General features: G+C 42.8%; 1 protein-coding gene across 2 annotated transcripts in view; it reads left to right on the forward strand.

Annotated features, from left to right (window-relative positions):
• Nucleotides 1-2,141: 2,141 nt before the first annotated feature.
• ANKFY1 (ankyrin repeat and FYVE domain containing 1) overlaps nt 2,142-19,796 on the forward strand; it is a 31,813-nt gene continuing 14,158 nt past the window's right edge. The window contains exons 1-12 of one of the 2 annotated variants that reach the window (XM_415742.8): nt 2,142-2,175; nt 6,215-6,407; nt 7,233-7,351; nt 9,760-9,895; nt 11,669-11,792; nt 13,243-13,392; nt 13,816-13,981; nt 16,064-16,268; nt 17,026-17,094; nt 17,800-17,999; nt 18,475-18,572; nt 18,962-19,184. In XM_415742.8, coding sequence (XP_415742.5) covers nt 2,166-2,175; nt 6,215-6,407; nt 7,233-7,351; nt 9,760-9,895; nt 11,669-11,792; nt 13,243-13,392; nt 13,816-13,981; nt 16,064-16,268; nt 17,026-17,094; nt 17,800-17,999; nt 18,475-18,572; nt 18,962-19,184 — 1,693 coding nt within the window. In that variant the 5' untranslated portion in view covers nt 2,142-2,165. Of the gene's footprint in view, nt 2,176-6,214; nt 6,408-7,232; nt 7,352-9,759; nt 9,896-11,668; nt 11,793-12,996; nt 13,046-13,242; nt 13,393-13,815; nt 13,982-16,063; nt 16,269-17,025; nt 17,095-17,799; nt 18,000-18,474; nt 18,573-18,961; nt 19,185-19,796 lie in introns of those variants that run through there. The other variant, XM_040650584.2, reaches the window with a different exon arrangement.

Genomic DNA, 19,796 nt, shown 5'->3' on the forward strand with positions numbered 1-19,796 from the left:
CTACTGTGTCAAACTTGCTGTTTTCAGTATCAAAACAGGAAGGGGAGCTGCAGTTGGGTTGCAGCTTACCTCAGCAGTTTCAGTGAACTTCTGATGGATATGATGTACTGTATTTATTCTTGACATTAAAAAAGGCACCTCTCTTCCTATTGAAACCATCCTTGGCTCCAGCTGGCTCCCAGCAGAGCATCCTCCTCTAGCTCAGCTGCAGGTGGAAGCTTTTAACAGCAGAGCACCCCACAAAGAAATAATGTTCTGGTGTTAAGAGTCATCATGTGAGAAGCCTTCCATAGTAATCAGCTCACTGTGGCTGGGCTTCATTTCAGAATACTGTGCAACAAGAGTATACAGGAAGGTGTAAGTGCAGGTTTCTTGAGGGATGCGCTGGGGATGGGAGGTGGAGATTACCAGTTTGCAGTCTCACCCTGTGGGACACAAAAAAGAAAAAAGCTAATGAAATATAATAATACAAGTGAAGGTCTTACTTATTCCTACAGGTGTTTTAGGTGAACGTGATTTTTAATGTCCACATTGATATATCTGGTATCTCAATTATTTTCAGAAACCTTTAGTTATATTTGGTGTAACTGGATAGCCTCCTCATGGGAACAGACTTATGCAGTATTTAATGCCATTTGGATCCAGGCAGTAGTTGATATTGCTTTCCTTTTGAAAGCTTGCCTGAAGTTGTTAGGTGGGAAATCACTTGCCCACTCTCTGGTTACCCTTTTTCATTTATCAAAGAGTTGGGACTGCAGAATCCCAGTGCTGTGGTGCTGTTCTTTCCCTAAACAAAGAATTGGGAATAAGCTGTTACTCCTCTATCAAGTAGCAGAGGCCCTGCTGTCTGTTCTTCCTTCTCTGTTTCCATGGTGTATCTACAGAGCTGACATCAACTCAAGATAATTTTATTTTTTTACTTTCAACAAGTTCGGCAGTGTTCTGTGCCTTGTCTTACAGAATGACACATAACAGTCCATAACTGTTGGATCTGTGAGCTCCACAAAACAGTCCAACGCTTCCATTTTTATTTGCTCCCTAAGGAGAGCTGCTTGTTTGTTCCTTACAGTGCAGGTGTGGAAGTATTGGTCTTAAAACAGTTACGTGGAAGACCTTGTCACTGCACAAAACTATTTGCTCTGCTTTTTGTAAATCATTTGAATACAAGAGAACACCTGTTTGGCCTACCAAGATGGTTTGTGATTCCATGCAGCCCTGATTCCAAAACATGCAGGTGTTGCTGATGCTCAATCAGGCAGGTAAGATGATGGTGCCAAGCATGCAGCTTGCAGGTGGCTTCTGTCAGGCACAGAAGGGGCCTATTCGGTATTCCTGAGGTCACTGTTGGCTTTTTGTTTCTGCCCCATACATAATAGAACTCAATGATTTTTAAGGTCCCTTCCATGCTGCGATTGAGGGGACCCGGCTATGATGCTGAATGATAGCACTAGCAATTTCTGACTGACTTCAAGGTAAGAAAATGATTGAAGAGACACAGCACGTGCAAGTGGTACCAAAACACTTGTTGAACAATGAAGTAAACTGGTGTTGTACAGCATTTTCACATGTACCAAGATCTTGTGTCTGGTGTGGTTCATGTAGCCTGTCCTTTCCAACCACAGCAGCAGGTGCAGGGCTTAGCACCCAACAGTGCTGTGCAGGAGCTGCCTGCCAATGTTGAACACGTTTGTCACTGAGCTGTGAGGAAGGAGATGGGGCAGGTTTCACCATCGGTGTATAGACACAAACGGAGGCTCTCCATCTTGTTTCGATGGGGAGGACGTGGTGGGAGGCAGAGCAACTTTTCAGAGGCCACTTAATGGTGAAGCGATGAGGAAGTTATGGGATTGAAAACAATACCGTAGGTACTGCGTTAAAATATTTATGTGAAAGCTGCTATTTAGGGCTAAATTGCTGTTGTGTCAGGCAAACGAAGCGGCCCTGACGGGCAGGCCGCGGGGCGGGGCAGAGCTCGCTCCCTGCCTGAGGGCGGAGCCGCCGCCATAGAGCGGCGCGGGCTGAACCCGGCGCGCCCAGAGCTGCCGCCGAGAGCGGGCGGAGGCCGAAGCGGGAGGTGCAGCGCTGCTCTCGCGAGAACGCCGCGTTCAGCTCGGCTAGGCGGCGCGGGCGGTGGCTCTCGCGAGAGTCGAGGCGCCGGACCCAACATGGCGGAAGGTAAGGGGGGGAGCCCGGGCGAGCGATCGGGCGGGGCCGCGGTCGCCGGGCGCAGCGGCAGCGCTGCTGGCTGGGTGGCTTCAGCGCTCGTGGGGGGCCGGGGGCAGTCCCTGTGCGGGGCTGACTCTGCGGTACTCTGCCCGCTGCGGGTGGAGTGGGGTGGAGCGGGGTGGGGTAGCATAGGGCGGGCTGCCTGTCTGCCCCTGAGGTGAATGTGAAATGGCGGGGGTGTGGGCGCTGGGGTTTGGGAAGGCCTGCGCGGGCCTGTCCGGTGCAGGGGTCTGTGGGGAGGTGCAGCCCCGGGAGCTCGGCGGGGCTGTGTGGGGGAGAGCTCGGTGCCGACGGGGCAGGGCTGGGGAGCGCTGAGGGGCCGTGCTGCAGCTCCAGCACTGCGCTGCTGGGACCCTTCTGGCACATTTGTGCTGCACCTGCAGGATCCCTGAACCGCACTCGTGTGGCTTAGAGGCTCTCAATTATAGCCTTCTAAAACTTAAGCAGAGGTAATGTGATTTGCAAACTGCTTGGATCTCTACAGTGCTGTTCCTGTAAAACAGAAGCTTCCTCTTTTCCTCCCTGGAGGAAATTGAATCGGCAAGCTGTGCTGAAATGGCCCAAATTACAGGCACAGCAGAAGCTCTAACTTCCAGCCTTACAGCACCGCCTTCAGCTCCCAAACTCCAGCTCTCAGGCAGTGATAGAATTTCCGAACCATTTGTTAAGGATTAACTATGATGTAGCACGTTCAGATCTGGTGTGCATCAGCTGAGAAGATGCTGCAGTCAGGCTTGTGTAGTAAATCCTTACAACAACGTTTTAACTTCGGTGCACACATTGTAACAACACTGTTCTGTGCTGAGCTGACCCACCTCTGATGGGTAGTAAATGTCAGAGATGTCTGTAAGTGATGAAAGTCCTGCGCCAGGACCCTTGAGGATCTAGTTCAAGATTCTGTACTGCCAAGCAGTGCTGTGGTTGGAACAAATCCTGTTTCAGGCATCCATACATCTTCCCTAATTGAAACAGTTCTCTCATCTTTTGGCAGAAGAAAGCGTACAACCTCTGAGTGAGCCAGTGGGTAACAAGGTGGAGTTGAAGCTCTTCCTGCTCAGTTTCTTATGGGACCTGGATGGGAGGGATTTGTTTTGTCCCTTCAGATAAAGTATTCATCTTCACTATTTTTTTTAACAGTTTTGAGATGATACTGTGTAATAAGCTGAGAGATGAAAGCTTATTAATGAAGGGAGCTTGTCGAATTGTGGCTAGCTGATGAGAAACCAACTGCTTTTTCTTGTGGAAGTGATGCCTCTCTGCATAAGTCCTGAATTAGATTTGTTCAAACCTCACAAAGACAAGTGCAAAGCTTGCTTTTGTGTCTTTGTAAGAGATGTGTGCTGCTAATACCAGAGGATAGGGGGGGACATGCAGGTGTGAGATAGATTAATGCTTGAGTTTAGAGCAGCCAGAAGTACAGAAGTATTTGTGGAATGGTTGTCACAGTAGAGACTGTAAGAGGACAAAATTGAGGAGGATCAAGGAGCAGTAATCTGAACAGCTGTGAGGAGGAGGGGGCAGAGTGGAGCAGTGGATATGAAGGACCTTACTCTAGGGAAGGAGATATTACAGAAAAATGCACTGTTCCTCTTGAACACAGTTGGAAAGTGAAGAATAGTTTATCCATACTGTTGTGACTGCTCTTGAAGGGTGGGGTAGAAAATGCAGTGGGTTCCACTAGACCCTCCCTCTAGTTTTTGGTACATGCTATCTGCTCCTTCAGTTGCCACTTGCCTCCCTTCTTATCTCTCTGGTTCAGCTGTCATGTTTGTTCTTTAGACTTCCTTCTGCTACATTGCATGAGAAAAGGGCACTGGTCTCTTGTGAAGTCATCTTTGAAATCCTTGATAAGGGCCTTACACTTCTGCCAGTTAGTGAGGTGTTAGTGCATCTGCCAGGAATCTGTTAACAAACACTGCTGTTGTTTTCTTGTCTAGCCATCTGTTATCTGTAGGTATAGAGTTTGAGCTCAGGAGTTGCTCTGTGCACACCAAACCCAGGCGTACTATTTGTAGGTGCAAGTGGATTCATGTTTAGCCAGAGCCCTCCTTGCAAGTAAAGCTGTCTCCTCAGTGTCTTGATGGAAGGTTCTTCATTAATATGCAGTTACTGCACAAATAGGTATGTACATTTATACTCAGAACATGGGTAGATGAATATTCCAGCTTTATGCTAGCAGTAATAGATACTCTGTAAAAGGACTTGTCAGCCTTGAGATCCAGTGGTCATTTTACACTGATTGTAAGTGCTGACTTCCCCTGAGATTTGAGGACTGTAAATAGCAAAGCTGGAGTTGTGGTGCCGTTGGCTTAAACAGAGATGATACTTCTGTGTGAGTGTGTTGTCCTTTCAAAGTGACAGTGCAATGTTAACTCCTTAAATGAGCAATACACTGGGAAACTTTAAGGTAGTTCTGCACTGTGCAGACAGTGAGCCAGCCTATGAGAGGATTTGGGGAGTTACTTTCTGGTGCTGATTCTTTATTCCCATGTTCTCGCTCTCGTTGTTTGCCTTGAAGATGTAGTTATTATCTAAGATTACATATGCTGTGAGGCACAGCAGGCAGTTTCTTGTTTCTAGCTCTAGGGTTGGTATGGCACCTGAGAATTTCAGTGTACGAACAGCAGTGCTCCTGCACAAGTTTCTGCAACAGTTCTTTGAAAGTATCTTTCAGTGAGGGCTTTTGGCTTGTATCAGGTGTTGTTTTCCCCATTGTAGCAGTAGGGTTTGCTTTGTGCTGCCCTGGGCAGCTTCCTTGTGAATCACTCAGCAGTTGATCCAGAGAAATGCCCTGCTAGTTCTGGGAACACTGGAGCTGTGCTGTCTTCAATAGATGGAACTGAGCAGAGCTTCAGGCTCCTTTGAGGGCTGCTGTGCTATTGCTAGCAGTTCTGGGGTTGTGGTGTACTTCAACACAATAAGTATCCCAGAGGAGGTGAGATTGATTAGCTGTTAAAGGAGGAAGCTAAATAAATGGCTTTTCAAGGAAGTACACTGCTGAACTTGCTTAAGTAGTGTTAACTGAAGAGTAAAACAGGGTAAATTACCTCCTGTTTATCCATTAGAGTTTAGTTAAAAGACTTCTGAGGGAGTATTTGCTACAGCAGCCCGCAGAAGAAAGGCTAAATGAGGCTTTCATCTGCAGCTGAGCAGGAGGAGGATGCTCTGCCGGGGACGGCTGGAGCACAGCCAAGGCCAGCCATGCTGTTGATCTTTGCTCCAGAAGCAGAAAGAAAACACTGGTCATAGAGCTCAGTTCCTCGTTGTTTGTAGTAGGGTCTTACATTTAGTAAATATTTGAGGAAAACTTGTTGAACAGTGAATTCCTTTGTAGCAGGGAGGAATCTCGTAATAACTTTCCCAGTGAAAATCATTGGTTGCTGTCCAAATTTCTCCTCCCTGCCCCCTTCCTGTTGCAGGATTGACTTTGGATGTAGATTTTACTTAGAAATTTGTCTTATTGGTGTGGGTTCTTGTGGGCGGGTAATAATCAGTGATCCGCATTGACTGCAGTGTGCAGTTTGTGCAGGTAGGTTGGGCACTCTGGGGTAGATATGGGACTGTCAGCAACTGCTGGAATGCTCACTGTGCTCAGTGCATCTGCTGTGAAGGCAGTCAGCATCACAACTGAACTGAGCTAATTGCTAACTGCTGCTGAGGGACTTTGTCCTCCACTCCTCTGTAAATGACGCAGTCGTGGACTTGCATGGCTGTGGAAAGCTTATGTTGGGTAGGATTTGGGAACTTTGGTTGTGAGTAGCTTTTATCATTGTGTTCTGGTGATTTCTCCCCCCTGCCAAATGTGCTTACAGCTAGCAATGATATGAAGTGTTCAGTATGGGGATGTGATGCTCAAGTAGCATGGAAGAGGTTTGCTGGAAAGACGCCTGGTAAAAATGTGTGCAGCACTTGTGGGGCGAGTTACACTGAGATGCCAAATGAAGATGTGCAATGTTTCAGCCTTGAGTAACGCTGTGTGCCTCTGCAGAGGAGGTGGCCAAGCTGGAAAAGCACCTGATGCTTCTCCGCCAGGAGTATGTGAAGCTGCAGAAGAAACTGGCTGATACAGAGAGGAGATGCAATCTTCTGGCTGCCCAGGCTAACCAAGACAATGCCAGCGACACTTTCATCAGCAGACTTCTTGCCATTGTAGCTGAACTCTATCAGCAGGAGCAGTATAGGTAAGAAACTTCTCTTTGAGGAGGGGGAGATGACAGAAAGCTTTGACTTAATGGGCTTGAAAGACACAATAGCGTGCTGGTAAAATATGATGTTTGTTAGATAGCGTTTGTCAGAGTTGGATTGTTTCTTTAAATCTAAAATCCTGGTCAGAAATAAGGGTGTAGAATAGTAATTGAAAAAGAATGCAAGTCACAATATGAGCTTTAAGATCTCTGCTTTGTACTTCGCTTCACAGTGGTGTTTTGATTTAGAATGTTACCTGGAAGATGAAGCTGTGCAATCAGAGCATTTAGAAGCTATAGAACTTGAAAATAAACAGAGCATGTACTTGCTAGCTACAAAGGATAACCTGTTCTTAAAGGGGTCAGTGGAATTAAAGTGTTCTTGACAGCTGCTCTCCTAGGAACTGGGGATTCTTGGTGTGTTCCTTGTCCTCAAGACTACTGTCAAACATCATTTGTTCTGTTGCTGGTCTTGCCTGCAAACTTTGGTGCTTAGCTGACTGTACTACTGTGGCCATTGCAACCTAAATATTTAACTGCAGGATTGCTGGCTTTTCTAGTCTTCTACAGTAGTTCCTTAGTAGTTTACTGTGAAGCAGTTAACCTTTAATGACTCATTCATTGTATTTCTACATACAAAAAATAAAAATTGGGTTATTTGTCACAATGCTGCATTTAACCAAATGTGTTTTGATATCTCAAACAAGCTGAACCTAAATGTGGACACAGGGATGGATTCTATGGAGATGCTGAATCTGTTCATATCCAAGCACTGGGAAAGCCTGCTTTATACATATCTATGCTTTTTTCCCTTCTTATCAGTGATCTGAAGATAAAAGTTCGGGACAAGCATATCAGTGCTCACAAATTCGTCTTAGCAGCACGCAGTGATGCTTGGAGTCTGGCCAACCTTGCCTCAACAGAGGAGCTGGATCTGTCAGGTCAGTTACGGCTTAGTGATATGTGATGCTTCAGTTGTCTTTAGGGTGGCTGATGAAAGAGTCTGCTGGAAAAAGGTTGCCCTTGTACTTTTTGGTTGGTCTACAACTGTCTGCAAAAAGTGATGTTAAATCAATTTATAATGAAGCTTTGTTTGAAACAGGGAGGCAGGCTTGTGAACTTGATGCTAGTGCTAGTTAAATCAATAACTTACCTTCTTTCTCTTTAATGAACAGGGGTTGAGAATGGTGGCCTGTTTGTCTTTTCTAGAATCAACTAAACATAATGAAAAGCAAATCTATATGGAGGAGCTTGACTTTTTCCTTTCTAAGGACAGGGCTTTTTTGAGGTAGTGTGCATAATTTCTCTGGAGCGTGTAATGGAAATACCTTGCTTCTTGTCAACAGTGTGTGTGAAGGAAATGAGTACCAATTTTCATCTCTTGCAGAAGTGATGTGCTTTGGTGTTTTGATACCTTTACAGAATAGGCTGAGAGAAATGATGTGTTCTGAAAGACCGTCTTGTACAAGATGTTTTATTCTACTGTCACTGTTTCTTGCATGTGCTCACACTGAGCAGACTTTCTGCAGGCTGAGCATCTTGACAGATTTTCTGTACTTAACAGTATAGAGGAGTTTTGCACAATTAATTTGTGAGCAATAAAAATGGGTATGAAGTTAAGCAGGTTTGCAGGCTTGCATGTTGAACATCAAACTTCACTTCCTGCGCTAAATCTTGTCTTGAGTCCTAAATGCTGAGAAGCAAGTCACGGCAAGCCAGCTTGTGAGACAGCTTGTGGCAGGCTTTGCTGACAAAGGATTTCAGGTTCTTTCTGCAGCTGCAATAGAACAGAGGCCAAGGAGTCTTTAAATTGAGTGATTTACTCCCAAAGAGCTGCTATGCTGATGGTGGCTTTGTTGCAAGTCTTTAAGTGGTAGTCATTGCATTTCTAGCTCTGCATTCTTGCTGATCTGAGAATCTCAAATGTAGTTGTGTGGTCTTGCATGTTTAGCAATGCAGACACTTCCTATAACAGAATTATACTTAATATTGTTGACTACATAGAACAAATGAAAAGAAGCAAGAAAACTTTGATACATAGCACAGGGATTAGGTTATCAAGTAGTTGCAACAAGCTACAAACTGTTCCTCAAAAACTACGCCAGGTTTTCTAAAGAAGTCCTTTCTAAAAGAACTCTCAAGTTAAGATTGCTTAAATCCTGATTTCAAAGTACAGGCAGCATTTAAAACTCAGTGCTTTCAGACCTCTTATGTTCATTCTGCAGTCTACAAGAGCTAAGCATACATTCTCCTGTTTGGAGGTAGAAAATGTACCCTTTTCTCTGCCAAGACAGAGCTGATATTACAGTTCAAGTAGACTTCCCTGATTACTTCAGGTAGGCCAAAGGTGCTTGCCTTGCTGAAACCTCTTGTTCCTGACGAGATGGTCTGTGTGCTTTGTCTGGTGTTCTGCTAACAAGCTCGTCCAGCAGTGTAAAGGTGTTTCAGGATGGGTATTTCAGTGCCTCAAATATGTTCATCTTCTATTTAAAAGAAAAAAATAAAAAGCCAACCGTTTAAGGAGCTAATGTTGCTTTACTAAATAGTGGGGTTTTTGTGGTTGGTTTTAGGTTTTTTTGCAGTTGATCTGATCTCATGTTACGTAGTAATCCTCATCTGTATGTGCTTGGAAGCAGGGTGGTTGCTGCAGTACTTCTGACGAAGTGGCCAAGTTTTTGGCTGTTGGGTTTGCATCTGTGTTTCTCTTTTCCAGGGAAAAGAGGTTCCTGCTGTGTTTAAAAACATGTAGGCTTGGAATCAGTATTTAAAAACTCCTGAAGTCTAGCCATTTATTCAATTAGTTTCCCCCTTCCTTAGAAATGATGCCCAGCACTATTACTTATTACTACGTTACTATTATTGTTATTATTACTACTATTATATAACTATTATCTTATTACTAAGATGTAAGCAACCATATTGAAGTGCAGCAGTTCATAATACAGACAGCTGTAAAACAAGGGGGAGGATTCTTACAGTGGAAAGGGGATTTGGGGACATAAATGTCAGTGTGGATTTGGCCATAGAGCAGCAAAGACTTCAGAGGGACATTTCTTGTCCCTCCACGCGATGTTCATACAGCAGGTGGGAGATGCTGCAGGGAGCCCTGTAGCATTCTCACTGTCCAATGGAAGAAGGATTTTACTGCTTGGTGCCAGCCCTGCTGTTAGCTTTAACTTCTGTCTGGTCTTGTCTCTTTGTTCTGGTGCTGTAGCAAGCTAAAGCACTACAGTTTCAATGAGACGTTCTTCCTGGTAGCTGTGACTTTAACAGTCAGAGGAATCAAAACTGCTTGAATAGGTGATTGTTCTTTAAGTATTTTATTAATCCCTGTTGCTCCCTGTACCAGATGCTGACCCAGAGGTAACCATGGCAATGCTGCGCTGGATCTACACAGATGAACTTGAGCTAAGAGAAGATGATATCTTTTTGACAGAGCTCATGAAACTAGCTAATAAATTTCAGCTCCAGCTGCTTAGGGAAAGGTGAGTCTTGGTAAATGCAGTCATTATTCTTGAACTCTTTAACTTTGTTTGAATAGAAATAGGTTGACAGCTGCTAGCAGTTGGATACAGCTTTGGTTTCTTTCAAAGACTTGAGGTTTTCCATAATGCAGCATGACAGTCAGCTGATCACAGGAAAAGGAGCTTTATGCTATAGTTACGCTGTAGCTGTTTCTCCTCACAGCTCTAATGTTTACTTTCCAGTTCTTCTTCCAGCCAAATAACCCTAATTTGGCAATGAGGGAAAGTGGAGAGCAACATATTAATAACAAGCTCTGGAGAGCTGTAAGAGAAGAACTGTAAAATGCTAGGAAGAGTCAATGACAAGCAGTGTACAGGATGAAGCAGAATGGCTTGGGTTGAAAGGGGCCTTAAAGATCATCCATTTCTGGCCCCCTGCTGTGGGCAGGGTTGCCAACCACTAAATCAGGCACCAGATCAGATTGCACAGAGCCCCATCCAGCCTGGCCTTCCGTGCCTCCAAGGATGGGGCACCCCACAGCTCTCTGGGCAGCAATGCCAGTGTCTCACTGCCCTCTGAGTAAATAATTTCCCCTAACATCTAAACTGCATCTCTCCTCTTTTAGTTTAAAGCTGTTTCTCCTTGTCCTGTCACTATCAGACTGTAAAAAGTTGCTCTCCCTCCTGTTCATAAGCTCTGTTCAAGTACTGGAAAGTTGCAGTGAGGTCTCCCCAGAGTCTTTTCTTCCCCAGACTGAACAAGCCCAACTCTCTCAACCTTTCTTCATAAGAGAGGTGCTCCAGCCTCTGATGATCTTCGTGGCACTCCAACAGTTCCTCATTATTCTTGTGCTGATTTATATAATTCTAGAAGGGGATGGCTTGTATTGAAAGTATGAGTGCTCTTACCCACTTAGCAAAAAGGCTGTGTGTGCAAAATGAAACCACTTCAGGTTTTGTGCAACACTGAAGCTTTGAATTTGGTTAAAGGTGAAGATAATGATAATCTTTTGTCCAGGAGGCGTCTGAGGCTGCAGCAGTGCTTGGCATCTTTGCTTAATCTAATATTTAATTGTCTCTCCATGAAGCAAACTAAACTGGTATTGGTGCTTCTAACCAAGTATTTGACATCTGTTGGGCCAGTGCTAAAAATGTCTTCAGGCTTTAGTATCTAAGTAGTCCTCAGCTATTGCCTGGTCACAGTAGTGTGGTGATAGGGAGAAAGCTCCAGTACAGTATGATACTAGTAATTTGTAAATGTATTTGAAAACATCTATCAGTGCTTTTCTTCAGGTGCAGCCTAGATTGGAATCACTAGAATACTTAACCTTAAAGTTCATTTTGAGGTACTTGAGTTTTCTTCCTACAAACTCAACGACTACCTTCAAACTATGAAGATAATTTGATGGACCTACTATTAAAACTTTTCCGTTCACAAAACAAATAGCTGTATTTGGCATGCCAGTTTCTAGCTTCAGTGCAGAGGCTGCTTGTGTGATGCTGTAGTACGTAGGAAGTAGGGAAGGTGTTTAGGAACCACAGCTTGTTCAGTTGGGAGAGCTATGATATCTTCACTGGCAGGTTCCTTCAGTGTATTGTTGTTATGGGAACTCAGTTTAGACAGGCTCCTACCTAAATAGGAGCCTACTCTTGCAGGAGCTGTCTTACAGAGCTTGTAGTTAAAGTACATTTATGCCAGGCCTCTTTCTACTGGCACCCAAGAGATGAGTATATAGAGCCCTGTAACAGCTTGAGGGGCTGCTTACTGAATGGCTTTTTTTTCCATTTTGACAGATGTGAAAAAGGAGTTATGTCACTAGTTAATGTCAGGAACTGCATTCGTTTCTACCAGACTGCTGAGGAGCTGAATGCTAGCACTCTTCTGAATTATTGTGCAGAAATAATTGCTAGTCACTGGGTAAGTACTCGTAGAAGGAAGCAAGAGGAAAAATATTGATAAGCATAGAAATGTAAGCTGTGGAACTTTACTGCCTAACCTCAGGAGTATATCTTTGTATGCTACCATTCAAGCACCCCAGTTGGGATGGGGATTTCATGGATTTCTGGTACCTTTTGGTGACCAAGGCAGCCTGTTATCCTCACCTTTGCTTGTTTTGCAAGGCGTCATTGTTATATGTGAGTGAAGGGGTTTGATGCAGCAATAACTTTTCCCTTCCTCCTCTTTTTCAGTTACGTTTATTACATGCTGCTTTTGGCAGTACACTACAGAGTATTTTATACAATATTAAATGGTAATTGTTTGAAACAATGTGTGTTAAATGGCTCTTCCTCCAAGATTGTTTCTAGAGATTATGTTCATTTCAGTCTCAGTGTGAATGTGTTGATGGGGCGGTGGGGAAATAGCTTGTAGCCTCAGGACTTGTTCTGTTCATTGAAAATGCTTTGCTATGAAAAGTCCCTTAGTTTCCTAAACATGGCACAAACCAAAGAGGTTCTAATAGGCAAGAGAGTTGTATTATAAAATACTGACTGAGTTGTTCAGAGGTTCGTCCATAGTTGGTGTCTGTCTAGACAGGGTCACGAATCCCAGCCTTGTTTTTACTTCTAAAAATAATCCTTGTAAGTAAGAGCCAAGCCAGAGAAGACTTTACCTCCTCTAGTGGGGGGAGCAGCAAGTGATCTTGTGGCTGACTTGGAAGTTTCACTTGCTCTGGTATTCTGAGGAAATCTTGATTGATTGTGTAAAGTCTTAGTCCTAAAAATAAGTCTTCTTATCAACAGCAGACTGGTGCATGAGGATTTAGGTTTTCTTTATCTAGGATATGCTATGCAGACCTGTATCTGAACCTGCAAGTCAGCCACTATAACTCTTTCTTTAGCTTCTGGCTGGTAACTTTTGACACTGCTCTGCCTGAAGATGAGGTTTTTCCTGTTTAGTCAAGTATGCATTAACTCAAACCAAAGGTGGTCTTCTGATGTTTAGTGTAGCTTCATTCAGGTACAAAGCTTCTGTGGAGATGTCATTCTTCAGTAGGGTGGTTTTGTTTTTACAAAAGGCTTATTACTGATGTGTGATTTAAGTCTAGATAGAGAGATAGTTTAGGAACTAGGTGTTTATCTACTGCAGTGAATGGTAAACTGCTTGTTTTCTCTGCCTGTAGACAACAGGGATGGAAAACACCTCACTGTAACAGATCTTGAAACTAAAATGTAAGATTTCCTCAGTGTTTCTTCGTAGCCTTAACAGGCTATCTTGGATTGTTCCTGCTTGTTGTAATGTCATGCATGTTATCAAAACAGAGCTATTAACTGAGCTTGCGTTGTGAACCTGATAATAACATTATACAATGCGTTGCTTATAAACAAAACAAAAGTATTGCTTACCCTCTGCTTTTGTGTTATTCTAGGATGACTTGCGGAAAGAAGACTTCAGTAGCATGAGTGCTCAGTTGTTGTATAAAATGTTCAAGTCAAAGACAGAATATCCTTTGCATAAAGCTATTAAAGTTGAGAGAGAAGATGTAGTCTTCTTGTATCTTATTGAAATGGATTCACAGGTATAGTGAGACTAACTTACTGTCTTCTAAAATGTCATGTTTTAAATAACTAGTTTCTAACAGCTAGTCTGAACACTGTCTATTTTTGTCACTAATTCTCCGTGTTTGCATGTTTATTGCTACAGCTGCTTTTATGTCTATAATAGTCATTGAGTGATAAATGCTCCCTGAAGACATAATTAAGAAGTGATTTATGACAGTCTGTTGCATGTAAGATGTTTTAAATAAAACGCATTGCTTGGTAAACTTTGCTACTTTGTGGCCATTCCTGTGTAAGATGTGCTTACCTAAATGCATCACAAGCATTTAGCGTTAGAGGTAAAGGTCTGCCATTATGGTAGCTGGAATTGGCTGTTGAAATGTTACCTTGAGCTGTTGTTGTAGCTTTGTAACTGAAGTCAACTGACTACATTTGTGTTATAGCTTCCTGGGAAGCTCAATGAATTGGATCAGAATGGAGACCTTGCTTTGGATTTAGCCCTCTCTCAAAGACTGGAGAGTATTGCAACTACGCTGGTCAACTACAAGGCTGATGTAGATAGGGCAGACAAGAGAGGCTGGAGTCTGTTACATAAAGCCATCCAAAGAGGTAAGAAAACAGGATACAAAGCCTCTAACTTGCAGCTGTTGTAGTGTGAAGTGTATATTCGAAGATCTATTCCAGGAATAGATGAGAAATGACAAATACGTCTCATTCCATATTTGACAATCGTAGTTAGAAAGCTGTAGTCACAGATAAACGTTGTCCTATCTGTTTTTGTTGAAACCAAAAAACTAACACACTGATGAAATAAACCATATGACATCAAGAAGCAATCCAGTAAAGCATGTTCTGCTGAAGGAAGAAACATAGGGTAGTATTCTACTGTGGCAATCTGCAGTGTCTTTTTGATGTACGGTCTCATCAAGCATGGACAACCTAGGTAAAAAATCAAGTTTAAGCCTTCTAGATCTGTTTTGAATGTTGCGTCTGCTTCTTACTGATCATAGTTAATAGTAAGGATCTTCCCTGCTGGACAGAAGTCCAAGTGAAGGAAAAACTACCTGGAAAAAGATGTGGAGCAGAAGGAGATGCTACGCCCATCTAAATATCTACAAAGTTCCAGCAGATAGTAGGATGGTTATCAGTGGATCCTGAGTACAACTATGTGGTTACGTTAAGCTGTTCTTCACACTAGAGTAGAAAATGCGTCTTAGAACTGGAGCACAATAGGACTACATTGCTATGGCCACCGTGCTCTGAAGGCTTTGGAGAAGCAGCATCATGGCTTATGGCCAAAGTCTGGTAAAAATCTGTAGCAAGCACCCCATGCTGCTGGCTGACTACAGGGATGTCTTTGGCAGCTCTATCTGTCTTAGAAAGCCAAGCACAACGGGAACCCTACTGGTGACTGGACCTCACAGATGTTGTGGTGCTACAAATAATTAAAAGCATAAATCTCTTTCTAAGAGTCTGAAAGAGCTTGCTACTTGAAGTAATTGGGGTTTTGCGAGCTCAGTGCAGCTCATGATTTCTTTCTTTAGTCTCTTATATAACTAAATGGTTGCTGGTGTCAGATCCTGTGAATGAAGCTTCAGTAGCAGGATGTCTACACATAGGTCAATGTTGTGGCTGCAGCACAGTAAAGCACTGACAAATTTACAGCAGACTGTTCTTCACACATACAAGTATCTGTTCCATTTCTAATGTCTGCTTTTACTCTAAGCTAGAGCTCTGAGAATGAACAGCTGTTTTTCAGTAACAAAGCTTCAGTAAGTTGATCACAGATAACAGTCATGCTCTGGAAAAGGAGCTAAGGCAAATCTTCTGAACTTGCCATGTGATTCTTACTTCTGATCACTGAAGAGTGGGGGAATGTCAGATAAGGAAATTTGGTGGTGAGGTGAATGGAGTTTCATTTTTTAGTGCTGGAGATGATACAGCAGTACATATTGCTTTTTCAGGCCAACAGGTTTCTTTATCTGCTCTTGCTGTCAGGATGAGTAACTTGTGAGTAGATGTCTTCAAGCAAGTGTTTGGAACAAGGGAAGCTAATAATATGCTCAAGGCATTCTCTGCATCTTGTTTTAAGCCCAAGTCCTAGTGCACAGAAGTGGGCCTAAGTTCTGACTTCTGAGAAGCTCTGAGGAGAGATTTCTGGGACTGTCGTGTGTGAGGAGTCCTGACTGTTGGAGCCATTGCTTCATATGTAATGGGGTTTACACTTTTAAGAGCAAAGGCTGTGTTACTGCTTGTTTGTGTAGCAGTACTGGACAGATAGTGACCAACTTCAGCAGCATTCTTCTGACTGTCCTGGAAAGTAAGGTTCATTCAAAAAATACATTTAGCCTTCAACTTGCTCAGCTGGACATTAAAGTAGCAATGGATTTATCTTGATACAGACTCCAGCAAACTCAGTATTGCCCTACCAAGTGAATTGGTGTGTGAGCTTGAGTCTCCTGTAACCTCAGGGCAAAACGCAAAGGAAAGAGGTTGTTACAAAATATCTTAATCCTGGCTTTGCAGACAGGTGGTCCTGAAGTTACCAATGGTAAGGCATTCTAAGAGCAGACCATTCTACTGGTATCATTGTATGATATAGAAGGAAGGAACATGCATCTGTTTTTCTTGATTTCCATAAAACGTACAATTTCCATTGTATCCATAATTAACCTTATTTTTCCATGACAGGAGATAAATTTGCTGCAAACTTTCTCATTAAGAACGGTGCCCGTGTGAATGCTGCTACGCTGGGAGACCAGGAGACTCCTCTGCACCTTGTGTCATCATACAGCCCTAAGAAGCATTCACCTGATGTCATGGCAGAGATGGCACAGATAGCAGAATCTCTCCTACAGGCAGGAGCCAATCCAAATATGCAAGACAGCAAAGGAAGGTAAATACTGGATGGAGTCAAGTCTGATAACAGTTTAATAGATAATACTGTAGTGATTATTCAGATACAGTCCACTGGGAACCTTCCCATGTCTCAGCAAAGCAAAGATAACAGTGGAAGCAGGAAAGGTAAAGTCATTACTTCAGTTTGAGACCTGCAGGTAGCACTCAAAGCAGAAAGATGTTTCAGGTTGGATAGTATACTGTCATGATCGATTTCCCTATAGGAAGCTGGGGGTGAATTGACTTCTGGAACAGTTGGCTAACAGTTGTTTGCCTTTATTGGGTCATTGAACAATAAACCAAGTGAAGTAAGATGACAGCATTCCTAAAAAAGCTGCTTCTTTGAAGCTCTGTCAGCAAAACTGAAATTATCTCAAAAAGCCAACATTTTCAGTGTATTTGCCTGATGTATGGGGTGTCTAAACTGCCTTAGAGGTTAAGTTGGTGTGGCAAATGTGTAAATAGAATGGTGTAGAAGCTTCAGGATGTATTAGGTGCTCAATTTGGCTAGGCTTTTGTGCTCTTTCCTTTAAGGTTTTCTCTTATGCTAATGTAAAGAGTTGCTTACTCCTAAATCAAGTAGAACCATATCCTCTAAAAAGGCAGCTTGCTCTTTCTCAAGATGTACATGAGCCCTTCCCTGGAAAGCACAGGTGATAGTTAGCCCCATCAATCTACTGGGGTATGTTGATAAGTGTGGACAAAATCTTAAGTGCCTCACTTGCTGATGGAAGTGTACTTTGCTCCAATTGCAGGACCCCATTACACATGTCAATTGTGGTCAGAAATGAACCCGTATTCAGTCAGCTTCTCCAGTGCAAACAGTAAGTTCTACTTAAGTGTAAAATACACTGAGTACATACTTGAATGAAAGCATGAAAACTGGTTTAACAACTCTTCTGGGCCTTTTTTGCCTTATGATAAGTCTAGCAATAGGCTAGAGATGCAGAAGTGTGAGGGCTTTGCCCAAACTGACAGGCCAGAAGCCAAGCGAGTTTGCTCAACTGTAAAGAAATAAACAGTATCTCTGTTTTTCTAAGAGAGCTAGAGGAAGTACTGTAGCAATATCTTAGTTTGTAGTGAAACCAAAAGGAATAATAATGTATTTGGACGTATTTAAGAGCTTCACATTCAGCTTGGATTCTGCTTAAAGTAGGTGACTTCATAGGATGAGAAAACAGAATGTTAATCTGACTCAGTTTCCTCCATAGCTGAGTTTACAGTTCTTGTACATGACTAAAAAGAAGTCTTGCCTGTTTGATAAAGTTTGTGACAATCCAAATCTAACAAGACCACTTTTCTCCTAAGAGTAATGAGCTTAAACTTTGTAGTTATTAAAAGATATCTTTCTTGTTTCAGAATATTCACAAATTCTACTGTACTTCAGTTACTCCAGAGGTTTTTTAAGTAGCAGAAATTGTCAGTGAAGTATTGGATAAAGTAGAACAGCATTTCAGACAGTTGAAATTTAAGCTGCATTGGAGCCCGCTTTAAGGCATAAGTTGGGGAACATTAACTCTTATTTTTAGACTAGACTTGGAGCTGAAGGATCATGAGGGAAGCACAGCTCTGTGGCTTGCAGTTCAGTATATCACTGTATCATCTGATCAATCTGTAAACCCTTTTGAGGATGCACCTGTTGTAAATGGAACTTCGTTTGATGAGAACAGTTTTGCAGCAAGGTTGATCCAACGAGGCAGCAATACAGATGCTCCAGACACAGTAACAGGTAAAAAATAAGTTTGTATTTCTGCGTAGAAGGAAGGCTTGTAGGTTAACTGCCCAATGCTGACTGCAGTCTGTGGTCCAAACTACTCTAGTACCTAGAGTACTACCTATTCAAAGCTTCTGGGGAACCCGAATGAAGTTTCAACAGTTCTTGCTATGTAATGAATGGTATGGGTGGGTGGTAGTAGCTTCATCCGAGCTGGGACTCTGAGTCCTAAACTGAGCTTGACATGGAGGAAGTGACAATATCCTGACTCTTTGCCAAGTCCTAACGTCCTCTTTACAGTTTCAAAATGTGTAACTACTAAATGGCAGTGCACGTGACAGTCCAGCACTTCAAGGGAATGATTAATAGTTAGGATTTTCCTTCTTGACTTCTAGTTCTAACATCGTATGGGAAAGGGTGCTAGCTTCTTTTTAGTATCCTTTTTTTACTTTGGTATAGTATTCTCACAGTATTCCTGGTTTTTCCTTAGGGAACTGCTTGCTTCAGAGGGCAGCTGGTGCAGGAAATGAGGCGGCTTCTCTCTTCCTAGCAACTCATGGAGCAAAAGTCAACCACCAAAACAAATGGGTAAGCCAGAAAGTTCTAGACTTTCTGAAAAATTTCCTTATCTCCCTTCAGAAATAATATGGTAGTGTTCTCCTGTTGCTAACCCTAGCTTAAAGCAAGTTGGAACATCTGCTGAGCCTTCTGCAGTTTTTCAGATATTTACTAGTGATCAGGCAACTGCAGTGTAACAGTTGGCACTGTTCTAGCAGCACTGCTGGGTGTTAAGATGCTTTAACACTTCTTTTTATCCTTGTTGTAATCAAGTCCTTAATATAAGTTAGCTCATGTAGCTGAAAGTGCGAAGGAGCTTCAACTACCAGGACTTAAGTTTCTTTACACTCTGTGAGATAGTAATTTAAAAGCTCCTCTTGTTTTTTCAAGCTGTTGACCTAGTCCCCTTTTTGTTAAAGGGGGAAACACCATTGCATACTGCCTGTAGGCATGGCCTAGCAAACTTGACAGCAGAACTTCTGCAACAAGGAGCCAATCCAAACATTCAGACTGCGGAAGTGGCACCTGGTCAGAAGGATGCGTCTTCTCCAACAGCAGAGAGTGTTTATCTGCAAACTCCCCTTCACATGGCTATTGCTTACAATCATCCAGATGTGGTATCAGTCATCCTGGAACAGAAAGGTAGTGTTCTTCTGGTTCAGACTGTGTTGCTGCTTTAGCATTAAGATGTTATCTCAACTGTGTTCTGACAAGCTACTCATCATAGAATTGCTCAGATTGGAAAAGATCTTTAAGATCATCAAGTCCAACCGCAACCCAGCCATACTACCTTAACTCTACCAACCCACTGCTAAATCGTGTCCCTGAGCACCACATCTGAATGGATATTAAACACATCCAGGGATCAAGCATTTTTTCTTGTAAATCTTGTTTATGTAGAGCAATTAATATTGGTTATAGAATATTATGTCACCTCCTTGTTAGCACTGGAAAATTAACTTGCACTAAATCTGTTATTGATCTCTCCAGATTTTCTGCTGTACATAATGGACTTGAACTTTAGCCCCAGGTTGTGTTCTGACGGTACAACTATGAAGTCTTCATTCTCAGAGCTTTGTGTAAGCAGCTGTTTGGAAACAGAGATAGTGAGGAAGGAGGTTCTGGCTCTTAGTCAGGAAGTTGGATAGCTTTTAGTGTAAGTATTAAATCAGTTAGTATTGCGGCTGCAGGTTAGGATGTCCCAAGCAGTATCAGCAATCATGGAAACAAAGTAACTTGCTCAGGAAGAGGTCT

Source organism: Gallus gallus, chromosome 19, assembly GCF_016699485.2.
Source record: "Gallus gallus isolate bGalGal1 chromosome 19, bGalGal1.mat.broiler.GRCg7b, whole genome shotgun sequence".
Classification (NCBI taxonomy): domain Eukaryota; kingdom Metazoa; phylum Chordata; class Aves; order Galliformes; family Phasianidae; genus Gallus; species Gallus gallus.